Below are 12,734 nucleotides of genomic sequence, written 5' to 3'. Positions count from 1 at the left end.
TAAGCCATTTCCGTAAGATTCTATAAAAAAAATATTTTTAAAGGCTCGAAATGACACTCCATGTAGTTGGCTGTTGCTCACAAACAAAGAGGAGTTCCCATTATCAGAACGCGATTTTGTAGTATTTGTAAACGATGTTTGCTCGAGGAATAGGCCCAGTGGAATAGATGCACAGATCATCAGCGGGCGTATAACCGATTTGTATAACGAAAGCAGGTTTTCTAAATACAAATTGCTTCTCCTGAATAGTAAGGGTCTAAAACGGCCAGAGTTTGTTGTTAAGTATGACCCCGAGAGCTTTAACCTTTCCTTCTCTGGGGAATAAGAGTTTGGTTTAGTGAGAGACTAGAGGTAGGGAAAAGTAAGTCTCCTTGTCTAATATTAAAACTACTTTTCAACGCAGTGGTTATTAACCAAAAACCGTGCCTAATGTACTGTCAAAAAAGACTATATGTTTTCAACATCGGCCAGGCGGATTTTAAACTCTAATAAAAGGCCGTATTAACAGCGTACTGTGCTGTTTATTTTTGACGGTTGTGGCATATCGGACATGTAGATAGAAAAAAGTAAAGGGGACCGTAAGGCGACTTGGGAGATGCCCATCTTGAATTGCTTGATAGCGGGCTTCAGCGAACTTACTCTAGCTGTGCAGGTTCTCTCCGTTAGTTATTAGTGTACCACCGCAGTTAAGTATAGAAAAGCTAGCAGTAATCATTGAAAAACTAATTCTCGTGCCATATTTCATCAAAAGCCTTCTTAATATCTAAAAGACCAGAACTGTTACTTTTCTATTGTAGAAAACTTTTGTAGCTTCTTCCAAGCCTAATGAATTTTGGAGTAAATTATTGGAACCAACTTTGGCAAGGCGCACGTACTACCACAAATATTTGTAAGCTTGAAAATAACCGCTTAAGCCACCTTCCCTAGGCAGGACAATAAGCTTATTGGACGATAATTTTTTATAAACCGGCAAGGGGGCCTAGCGTTAGGGATAAAAATTACTTTTGCTAATTTCTACCGTTTAAAAATTAGCAGTGGTAAGTATTTTATGAAATTAGAGAGATAGCCCGTGGAGAAAAGTTTATAACTATTAAACCAAGGCTTTACTTGCAGGCAGAGTTATATACGCACCTGTTTACGAGAAATGAACCCCAACTCCCGCGAATTATTGCTCTAAACCGCCGAGCTATGAGGACTTGTCTTAATATGAATATTAACCTTGCCACATAAATTTTATTATAATTATATAATAGCGCAAGAGCTACTTTAACCCTGGAGTCTTAACCGCTCACTAAGGAAGTTTATTTCCAAAGTAAAGATCTAAATATTTTTGATATAAGGGCTTTAATATTACCCCACATTCTTTCTCTTATGATAAGCAGTTTATTAAACTAACCAGTTTAGAGTACGTTAAATATGTGAGTGTCATCTGTGTATAGTGTTAAGGAAACCTGGTTAGTAGAGAAAGGATATATTTCCGAAATTTCGTGGCAATGAGGTAAACTTGGCGATAAATAGCTTTTCGGTTCCCCGTCACATCCCCTGAGGCTGAGGCGCTGCAACTTTTTGACCTCGACACAACACTTGCTAATTGGTGTAAACACTGAAGCACCATCTCTAACTCAGCTGCAAGCACTGCGCTACCAACGCCTTTGACCTCCTACGTCAAGAAAACACCGTGGTACTTTCGGGGGATATATAACTAGCACTCATCATTGATGTCAAGGCGCTGCACGTAAATTACAAGGTGGTGAAGGTTAAAGCGGCGACCTTGGCGTTATTACTTTAATTGGTGCAGTAAAATCTATCTTTCCTTGTGTAACAAGCAGAAGATTATATAAATTTGGGCATTCTGCCGATCGTGACATACGACTTTGCCTTCTTGGTCTACAGTTAGTTGGCCATAGCGTAAAACGACGTGTGCTAAATGGCTACTAGAATACGACAAGACACGAAATTTAATCCGCGGAAGGGCAATAGCCATGTACTTTAAGTCTAAAAAAATTGAGGTGATTTTTAACTTTTATATCTATATGAAACGTACTACAAGAGAAGTAGCTAAAAGTCTCATGCGGAAAATTTCAATGGCTAATTTTTTTTTATTTTAAAAGTTAACAACTGAGTAATGCTTTTGCTCTTCATTATTTAAATTGGCCGTTTGTCGTCCAGAAATGGTTCAACAGACTCCATGGGTCCTTTCCGCTCTGAATCGGTGTCCGATATCACCTGCTCAGAATAGTTTGCTTTTCTTATGTTTTATCGAACAAAAGTTAATAAAAACTAATGAAAAAGTTTTTTTCCTAGCAACTAAATTAAACCTCGCTGCAATGAAATACTGTCAAAGTATAATTATATAGAAATGGATTCAATAATTAGGACTGAGTGAAACGGTTCTTTTTACCGTTATATTAACGAACGAAACATTATAACTTATAATTAATAGTTTCAGAGTATAAGTAGTGGTCTATAAGTATATTAATAATAACCTTTAACAATGGCTTTAGAAATCAACTGCCAGAAGTGGTGCGCTTTCTCGTCAGTATATGCTGTTGACGTTGGGGTTGGTCCCATCACTTTTGAGTAAGGAGTAGAATGGGTAATTAATATGTATATTTGGTTTTATTACATTTTGTTTCTTCCTCAAGAGAGCTAATAGCATTCTTCACGTCTTTAATAAGCATATCGCACATGTGGCGTGTCATATTTTGCTTGACCACTACTCTACTAACTATAAATTCTTTGGATTCTTTTTAACAAAAGAAGTTATGGTGTTAGTGCTCTGAAACTATGAGATAAATAATAAATCCATACACACAATTTAATTTAAATTTGTCTTATCTAGAAGCCTAAGAAAGGTGCATGTACCAATAGGACAACGATATGCTGGGACGATCCAACCACACGCCTTTAGTCTATCTTGCACATCAAAGAGACTATATTTGGCATGGTTGTCCTTCAGGGAAAAGGCCACTAAAGGCATATGTGCTTTATCAACAATATCAAAAAGGCCCATTTCTCGCAACCCTTTATAATAATAATAATTATTAATTGTATAAGAAAACCTTTCAACTGATTTAAAATCAAGACCATCTCTTAGATACTCAGCGTTTTTCATTCCTGTTTCTAAAATGCTGCGATAACCACTTTTTCCGAGACGAATCTGTATTATTTTCATACTTTAGTAAACTGAAATCTATTAGAGGGTTATTAACTACGTGCCAGCTGGTAATATTGGGCTACTATTTGGCCGGCGGGTTTAGAAAAGTTGAAAGTAAACGTGGCCTACAAGTAGTAATTAGTCTAAAAAAAGTTTAAAGTTTACATCAGGAAGAGTAGGCACCTGATCTCCTCCAAGATAGTTTACATGGAAAATTAAGTCGTCAGGAAGATCTTTTCTTTCTCTCCATAAAGCCCATCCAACGCCTCAAAAGAGAAAAGTTACTAGCTGTTTTAAAAAAAAATATTAAAGAGTACCCGGATAGACAAGCCCAAATTTATGACCGCTAGTATTGATCGATTTTACTAGAGGAAGGCGGAAGTCCCACACCTAGAGTCAGAATAGATGTTTTCTTACTATACTATATTTACACTTTAATTGCAGTGAGTCCCTCTTTTACAAACTGTTATCTCCTTCTGAGTATACCTTTCTTTTAACTATTAAAAGCAATAAACAATATATTTATAGCAAGGAAGTTTCCACTAAAGTAACCGCGACAAATACGTTCTCTTTATCAGCATTAGTAGCTGCAAAGTATTTTAAATCTTTTTAACTGAGCAGGCGAATCATAAAGATGAATAACGCAAACTCGCCAAGCTGGAAAGAACTCACATATTGTATCTACTTGCAAGAAAGCGGGTAAACACAAGCTACCTTATTTTTAGCTTACTTAACTTGTCTATTAGGTATACTCAAGGTTAACAAACCAGATCAGGATTTAAAAAAGGAGCAATAAAGCCACCACTTGCAGCGTCAACGTGAATTGGAATTTCTAAGTTATGTTCTTTATTGTACTCTTCTAACATTTCGTGAATTCCTTTAACATCTTTTTTATAATATATATATATAAGTATTTAAAGTTAGTTGATTATATCGTTAAGATTCACCTTCAAACTCCCCATTGTAGGTTGAACCAAGTATAATGCAAATCCCTATAGTGTTTTCATCTAAAAGGGGTTTCGCTCGTTCGGGAGTTAAGACTAAGCAGTCTGTAGACATTGGTGATTCTCGACGCTCAACATCAAAGTACATGCAAAATTTATGCCAGCACACTGTATAGAGTTTATCTAATTTCGAAATCATAGTACTTATAGAGTTGAATAAAACCTTGTACGTTAGACCCCCTTATTGGATTTAGTTAAAATATTAGCAACTTACTACTTATATAAAATGTTGGCACTTACATGACTAGATTGGGTTTATCGTATGATAATCCGGCTTTACGTCGGCGTTCTCGCCACTAGCGCAACGTTAAAAATAAATATTTTATAATTGTGACGAAAGGGTTGTTACCTTCCACTTTAAGGCCAATCCTATATGCGCATAGAATTAAAATATACATTTTGTGACGTTTAAAACCATCTTAATACAATTACTATAAAGTTTACCAGCTAACATAATGGCTTCAGAAGAACCAATACAACTTGTTCCAGTTGCCTCTTCTTTTGCTGAGAGAGGGGCATTAAATAATCTTGCAATCATGTTTACACATCGCATTTGCATTGAGTAAGTAATAGCATACTGTTAAATTTTTTTAAATTATAATTTGATTTTAACACAATTATAACCTAACATATACTAACCTCGTCAAGATCTATAAAATTTTTTCGAGAGCCTTTAAGTATAAGATCCTCTCCGTATTCATCCATATAGCTAATATTATAATCATCAATTAACATTATATGAATCAAGAAGATATTTTTACTTTATTATATAACTTGCATAAATAATTATTGATAATAAGTATTATACGTGCAAACAAAGCTTGCCATATTCAGCATTGGATTCCCATCTAAGTTCATTTCATCGATAATGACTTGATGAGCTATGCTAATACAAAATTTGTTACTTCTTCAAATCCTTAAAATTTAAAGTAAAGAAATATATAAAAACTTTTAATATATATATTTTAAGATATGTCGTTTTACTAAGTTTACTATCACTAACCGAGGGGCCATGCTATCTTCAGGAATTTCATAATATGGAATTGATGCACTCATTATCTTGTTCGCATAAACTGGAACTTTAGTTCTATGTGCTTGATCGTTCATTTTGATAGTATATGGTCTTCTATGTAGTTAGAATGTTAAAAAATAAATATCAGTAGCGTTAAAAAAACTTAAATTTTTTTTTTGCTATAAACTAGTATATATAAAATTGTAGGTAAAAATTATAACGCTTCTAAACTAACAAATTTAAAAAATTTAATTTGAAAATATTGCTACACGCACGTGCCCTAAAACCCCCAGAAATGGACAGAAATAGTTATTGATAATATATAATATAGTGATAAGGATAAGATATTACCTACATTTATATTATTATTCGTAAGTACTTCAGAAGCTTTATAGGTTTTATGTAAAATAAAAAAAATTTTTTTAATAGTTTAGCTTAAGGATATATAATCTTAATATGGACAACATTTTCAAATCCTAATTCGCTTATTTAAATTGTAAAATTTTATTTTAATCAATTTATAGTTTCCGCATTTAACACAATTTTGTTCAATATGGAAGATTTTAGTAATATAAATGAGAAATAAAGTAGGGTTGTCTTTATTTTGGTTTATATCGCTTATATATAGAATTTTATATGATAATTTTGGTAAATCGAAAATATTCTGGAATATTATTAGTTTAAAGTATTTTTTCAGGTTTCGGTAGTCTTTAGCCTATTAAATTCTACTTCCAAACAGAACCACCTTATCATAAAAGGCGGCGAAGGCGAATTTCTATTTAATTAACAACAAATTTTGATTTTTGAGAAATAAGGCTTATATATAAATTTATTATCGGTGATTTTGCCTATTCTACATAGTTAGCTAACGTTAACGCTAATGAGCCAGTTATATAAGTTTAAAGAGTGTAAGTCAGCTTGCGATTGATTGATGGCGGTCATAGTAAAACTATCTCATTGCATATATTTTAACTAATAACATTTTAAGTAGGTGGTGTATTAGCTAATATTAACAAAATAAACATATCTTTTTAGTGGTATTAAACGCTTAACATGCATAGATGCACTTTAACAGGCTAAATACTTAAAACCCTCATAGCGGGATCTAGTGTTGTCGGCAAGTCAGCGGTTAAGAGCATTGACGCACATGACAACGTTCTTTTTCGGCCTTTAAGGGTCGCGTGTTTAACCTCGCCTTTCATATATTCTAATATACTTAAATAACATTTTAACTTCTTTCAACTAGTATTAACTGGATGCACTTTATAACAACAAAATAATAAATAATGAAATTAATTAACTTGTATAAATAAATAAAATTTATCGAATAAAACTATAAAATTTTAAATATAATCATAGGAAAACATGACACTAATTGTTTAAAAATAACCCTATGCTGTGAACACGGCTTGATCTAATGAGAATGAATTTTTATACATTTTATACATAAGCCCTTTAACCTCTTATAGGTTACCGGTTACTATGTCTACCGCTTATCGCCTAGGTTCACTTTGCAAGAGTAGGTTTATGGAAATTGACCCTAAACTAGAGACTGTCTCTGAAACAATCCCATATAACTTTGAGTCTTATGTTCTAACGGATTAGGCAGCAATCAAAATAACATAAAATGGTAAATTTAGTTACCAGTGAATGTAAAACAAATCTATTTTGAACCCTATAGTTTTACCGTCGGGTTTAAATGATGGATTGCTTTACTCGAGTAGTCTACCTATTAAGCCTTAGTTCTGCCCTACAGGCGACCAGCTCACTTAAACTTTAATTTTTCTACCTCGATTCATTTTTGAGAGTTAATAGCCCCTTTTAATCTATAAAAACAAATTTTCATAGCTCCTATAGGTGGTAACTAATGCAAGCCTTGCGAAAAAAAATATTATTATATACCAAATGATAGCGGTACAAAGATAACATTAACAATTAGTAAAATATTAATATAGTATTACTCAAGGTACTTCTACGGAATTCTACTCCAATAGCACTACTGCATACAGTGTGCTGTGTACTTCTAGAAAACTTTCTATCTCACTCAATGATAGGTAGGTACTCCAAGTTAGCTAAGTTTCAATGAACCAATCACCATGCACTCAACTAGCAAAAGATGACTTCTAGTTTCATACAAATAGTTACTAGTTTCACAAATGATTACTATTTCTACCAACTGTTGTTTAATTTTACTCTCTCGAGGTTAATTAAAAAGTTCTACTTTAGCAGAACGAAACTAACTAACTAGCACTCTAGTAAATAATGATTTGATGTATTTTATTTGTTATACTAATAATAGTTCCGTTGTATATTTTTTTTAACTTTTTAATAATATATTTATAAAGTAAATACTCGGTTTGCTCACTTTTACAACTAATAAAAAAAAGTGTCCTGGTAGAGGCTGTTATCATTGTTGGCAGTTTTAATTATTATTTATTAGATATTGCCTTCAAAAGCAGATCCTTGAGTTTATACTTCTCGTATTCTAGTATTACATTACTTTATATTAAGTAATGTTGATCTTACAGGTTTAAAACTTTAAGTACTAATATATTATAAACGACGATATAGTAAAGTAATAAAGTATAATATATTACAAAGAAAAAAATCATCGAGGAGTTAAAGCTTAAAAGCGCTGTATTTTTTAATTTGATAGCTCTTGAGTAGTCTCCAATACTCTATATAGACCCTTTTAATCTAAGCACTTTGCTCTCATGATTGGCTTGCTTTACACTTTACAATACTCACATATATAGACTTCGTCTGTTACAGGTAGGCCTAAATTTAGTGCATTTTTTTTATGGTCGGGTGTTTGTCCCTTGTCCTGTCCTTATTCTTATTTTCGTTCTTATTTAATATATACTTATTAAAATTTTGCTTGTAACGCTAGCTTCAAGTCCTATAGATCGAAAACATTGTCCTTGACTTGCTCATTTATAATACAAAACTTATATGTAAAGGCATCTAATAATTGAGATTAGATACCGAAAAAAGAAAAGTGGAAAGTTCCGGTTTTCTGTACCTAAAGGAAGGGGATTTACATCTTAATGAAAAAGATAATATCAAAAACTAACTTGTGAACTCGTAACTATGCCATTTGGTATGTAATGCAAAACATGAAAGCGCGTGATAATACGGGGTATTTATAAGTTCTTGCTACTTGATATAGGAGTAACCAATATTTACTTTTGTCTATAAATCCGTTGCAAATGAAGATTTTGTTTATTTTCACACAGCATTAATTATAGACTTTCTCTAAAAGGTCGAAGTGGCTACGATGTATACAATGTGACTAAAGTTGTGATATTATTGCTTACAAACATGTTTGACATCCGATTGAAACTGCCTCCTGGTGGGGTTTTATCCAACCTTACTAGGTGGCGGGTTAAACCACTAGTTACAAAAAAAAAGCTAGAAAATATAGTAGAAATTTACGTTAGGTATAAATAGAATAGTTTATAGTTATTTATACAATCAGATAATAGCTGCCTTTGAGTTTTTTTCTGTACGTACATTATTCTTTTCAGTGATGTTACTCTTATTTTTCCCATTTCCAAACACACTATGGTGTAAATGTATAAAAATTTTAATTTAGAGTTTCTCTTTCTTTTGCAAAGTTTTTTTTTGGTTCCTTTGGTTTGAATAGGGCCGGACTCTTTCAAAAGATTTCTTTTTCGCAGGTTGGTTAAGGTCTAGATTTTTACTCACCGTAGTTAAGGTGACTGATTTGTTATTAATATTAGTGCTTTTAGGTACTTGTTGAGGGAAGTAATTTTAATCATCTTGACTGTGTTATATTCATCGACTCTGATCGTGCTTGCCACAAAGTCTTTTTTTTGAAAAACCAAGTTTTCTAACAGGCCACAATTCAAGCTTTTTAACTGCAATTATAATATGGTAAACGCCAAAACCCATGTCTCTGAATAGTAATTACTTTTCCAGGATGAGATAGCATTCAGTCGTCATATACCTAGAGGCTGAAGTTTGTGACTTGTGAGAAGGGGAAGGGGGAGGGAAACAGAAAGGTAATTTTCATTTTTTACAAAAGTTAATGTATTCTAAAGAGGTGTGAGAATTGTGAAGATCCATGAGCAGTAATCTTCACTGGTCTTAAATGGTATATTGAACGATATCTCTAATGACAATAGGAAACAAATAGTCAACCAGCCAGATCTGTTGCCTAAGGCTAGGCTGAATTCGTGACCATTAGTTAAATTTTCTTTTGGGAAGTATAACCCGTAGAAATATATAAATGAGAATTTGTTCTTTCCACTGCATTAATAATGCCCCTAATGTTACTAGTTCTCCTCGTTCTCCAGAGGACACCTGAGCGACCTGTTTTTTACTTTTCGTAGTTACCACATTACAGGTTACAGAGCTGTCATTCCTCTGGTCTCAACAAGATTGTATATCTAATCAGGTCTAAGGCTTATAGTTGTCAACTAGAGGAACATTATTTTCAAAAAGTTATCCACACTTTGCTTATTATAAGCAGTACCCCTCATGAGACTAGTACTCTATTGTTTTCGTAATAATAACCCATTATGACGAGGCTTGAATCCTTTCATCCACTCAATACCTAAAAAATCACCTCAGGAAAATTGCGAGTATAAAAACAAGAAAATCTTACCAGCCATTTTATTTATACCCCAAGTAGGTTATATGCGTAGGTGTAATGTCTTTTAAAATACAAATCCTAGCATACGAGTTTGTCTGTATAACAATCCAGTAGTTAAAATTTTATCTTTTTAGATAATCTGCGAATTTGGCTTCCTCATTATCAGAATGTTGTTTTTAGGGAAGTTGTATATGTAACCACCGGACCAGAAAAATTCGGGCGCAGACGGGAATCGAATTCGCGATCTTGAGTTTGTGCGAGAAGGCTCCAACCTCTACGGGGGACGAGTCACACTTTCAGTCGATAAATTACATATATAACTTATGTTACTCATCCTTCCAAAATACTTGCTTAACCTCATAATTATGTCGGGATATTCTTCTTTTAATTTCTCCTTTTCTGCAATAGAATCTGGATCTACATATCTTTCTAAGTAATCAAGTTTAGTTATTTGAGAGAATCCACTTTGCAAAGTATTGCTATTAAAATAAGTTCTAGCAGCTTCTCTAGTATTGCAGTCTTTTCTCAAGCATTCTTTTATTGCTTGCTACATCCTTTGTCCTTTTACTTCCCTGTTTATCTTCCGAACGTATTTTCGAGGCAGCTAAAGAACGAATTTCAACTTAAAAGAACATTAGTCCTTAAAAGTACAGGTAGATTGAACTACTGGTTGAAACTACCCCCACTTAACATAGTATTACTTAACAGCGATAGCTTCACGAAAAACATTTTTAAATATTGAATTCCATAATGTTTAATAGAAAAACCTTTTGCTTGAACATAAATCACACGCAAAACTAACGGTAGCACAAAAGTAAACCAACATACACTTCTTGCACTAAAACCCTGGCGGGTTATTCAAACAATGATGGAAAAAATTTTACTAGTTTAGTCTACCTCTTGGTTGAATCATTCAACTTCTTCCCTATGTAAGTTTAGCTACTTAGTTAAGGGCAAAAGAGTGGCAAATACCACTAATTCTTAAGTGCAGCTCTTAAGCTTATTAAGAAATAAGAAAAAGGGTAAAAAAATACAGTTTTAAACAAATTAAATTAAAAAATTCCATACCCGAGCACAGTATACAAGGCCACCCTCCTGTGGAAAAGTGGTTTTTCTCTACCCCACTGTCGCTCGGGATGAAAGAGTAGCCATAGTTATATGTGCCCAAGTCCGTATTAAGCGGCTGCGCCCAGAATTTCCAAACATTTGTAAGTCATTTAAAGAGAAAACTCTCTTTTCACTCTTCCTATTTTCGCTTCTTTTGCTCGCCTACGGGCGCTGTATGCTTACGCTAGAACCCTAGCTCGATTAACAATCCCATTAAAAACCGTAGTTAGAGGGACTCTAATTTTAGGCTAAAATTAGGTTGCTTAAAAACAAGGAAAAGACCGTTTTGTCTTTACATAAACATTGTATTGGCGTATAAGAGCATCAAATTAATAAAATTGTATAACCTGACTGGATATGCAAATTAGTAAAGTGTACCTAGAACCCTTGGCATTGGTAAACTAAAGGCTGTTTTATTTTGGTTGTGTAGGATGATCTGTTCTATATATATTATAAATAAGGCAGGAACTCTTATTTATAATAAAAATTGGAGTCTTTGTAAAGAGGTTCCTTTAAATGAGCCGATATATTTGGCCTCGGTTTTCTACAAGTTAATTGGCGTAGTTATAGTATATTTTCTTTGCAAATTTTTTATTTTAACATTGAGTCATTAATAAATTTTTTTAATGTTTTAGTATTCATGCCATCTCCTCAAAAATTTCACCCTTGCCAGGATCCCAAGGCATTGAACAAATTGAAGCAGCATTATACAATATTTATTGCTTTCAGACTTTAACAGGTAACTTTTTATTGAATCCTTCTCAAACTCTACTTATTCTTTAAGAGGAACCAAATTTCTTTTCGCGAGCGATATAAAACCTTTAAACGCAGGCCAGATACTCAGAGTAATTATTGAGTTACAGGCAACTATTATAAAAACAACTGACCTTTTCATCTAGGGGATTTATGTCTTGTTTTGCGACTATGCTTTAAAAAATCCCTTTTATAGCTTGGATTGCCCCATAAGATGCGAGCTTTTTGATAAATATATGGACGACTTTGTCGACAAACTAAATACCGGGGTTACAAACAATTATTAATTTGTTTTACTAGGACTGAGTAGTCATTTGGATGTGCTCACATTTTACTTACAATACTTTAACAGAAAAGCTGCTTAAAAATTGCTTTAGCATATAAGTACATATTATTACTAATTTATAGTTATAAATCTTTTAATGAACTATAAGAGTTAACTAAGACGTAATTTTTTCAAAGATATTTTAATTTAAAAGGTGTTTATTGTCTAACTTATTGTTACTTCCTTTAGGGGACCGTAATATTGTAACGTTGTGGAAGGCTCTTACTTCATAGAAGTCTACTAATCCAGAAATAAATGCAACTTTTTTATGTGGTTTTATTCATCGCAACTTATAAAATAAAGTATATTGGTTAAAAAGTGGTTTACTGTATCGTTTTCTGTGCAAAATTAGTTTTTTGTCTCCTTGATTACAGTATATTAATAGTAGCTAGAGATAATTGAGAAAAAAATTATATAACCAAATTTTTTGTACTCGCCCTCAACATGTGATTGACAAGGAAGCGTCCTTAATTAAATTTTGTTACAAATTTATGGGGGTGAGGTTGACTACGCAACCCATAACGAAAAGTGAGCCGCGTGGGTGGATCAAAGTCACAACCACGTGTTTGCGCGTTAATGTTCTTAACCATCGAACCCGACGGCCGTTGATAACTCGCGCCAACCGTGTGATATCCTTATAGCAAATGTTATTAATAAACACCAATTAATATATTTCAATGCAGGTTTTAATAAAACTTGATTGATAATACTGCCTATTTTTGTAAAATTTATCACGTGCTTTCAAAATTTATTTTTTT

The 12,734-nt window shown here is 33.1% G+C and overlaps 1 protein-coding gene and 1 long non-coding RNA gene across 2 annotated transcripts; one reads left to right on the top strand and one right to left on the bottom strand.

Moving 5' to 3' along the window:
• Positions 1-2,131: 2,131 nt before the first annotated feature.
• Positions 2,132-5,268, bottom strand: LOC135142734 (uncharacterized). Its single transcript, XM_064074483.1, has 17 exons — positions 5,165-5,268; positions 4,970-5,047; positions 4,801-4,870; positions 4,606-4,738; positions 4,511-4,530; positions 4,402-4,457; positions 4,325-4,341; positions 4,105-4,269; positions 3,925-4,043; positions 3,475-3,547; positions 3,341-3,423; positions 3,220-3,282; positions 3,088-3,160; positions 2,866-3,024; positions 2,627-2,746; positions 2,487-2,573; positions 2,132-2,226 (listed from the first exon to the last, which is right to left on the bottom strand). Exons 1-17 carry the CDS (start codon positions 5,266-5,268, stop codon positions 2,177-2,179), a joined length of 1,470 nt encoding a protein of 489 aa, XP_063930553.1. The 3' UTR covers positions 2,132-2,176.
• A 6,115-nt stretch (positions 5,269-11,383) lies between these two features.
• LOC135142738 (uncharacterized) lies at positions 11,384-12,250 on the top strand. The gene is made up of 5 exons (XR_010282605.1): positions 11,384-11,467; positions 11,534-11,637; positions 11,685-11,743; positions 11,798-11,920; positions 12,166-12,250. It is a non-coding gene; the product is annotated as an uncharacterized LOC135142738 (long non-coding RNA).
• Positions 12,251-12,734: the final 484 nt, after the last annotated feature.

This window comes from Zophobas morio, unplaced genomic scaffold (assembly GCF_036711695.1).
Source record: "Zophobas morio isolate AGI-343-1 ecotype UQ-CSIRO unplaced genomic scaffold, CSIRO_AGI_Zmor_V1 ptg000052l, whole genome shotgun sequence".
NCBI classification, from domain to species: Eukaryota; Metazoa; Arthropoda; class Insecta; order Coleoptera; family Tenebrionidae; genus Zophobas; species Zophobas morio.
Note: the sequence above shows the minus strand (reverse complement) of the source record. Positions and strands in the feature narration are given on the sequence as shown.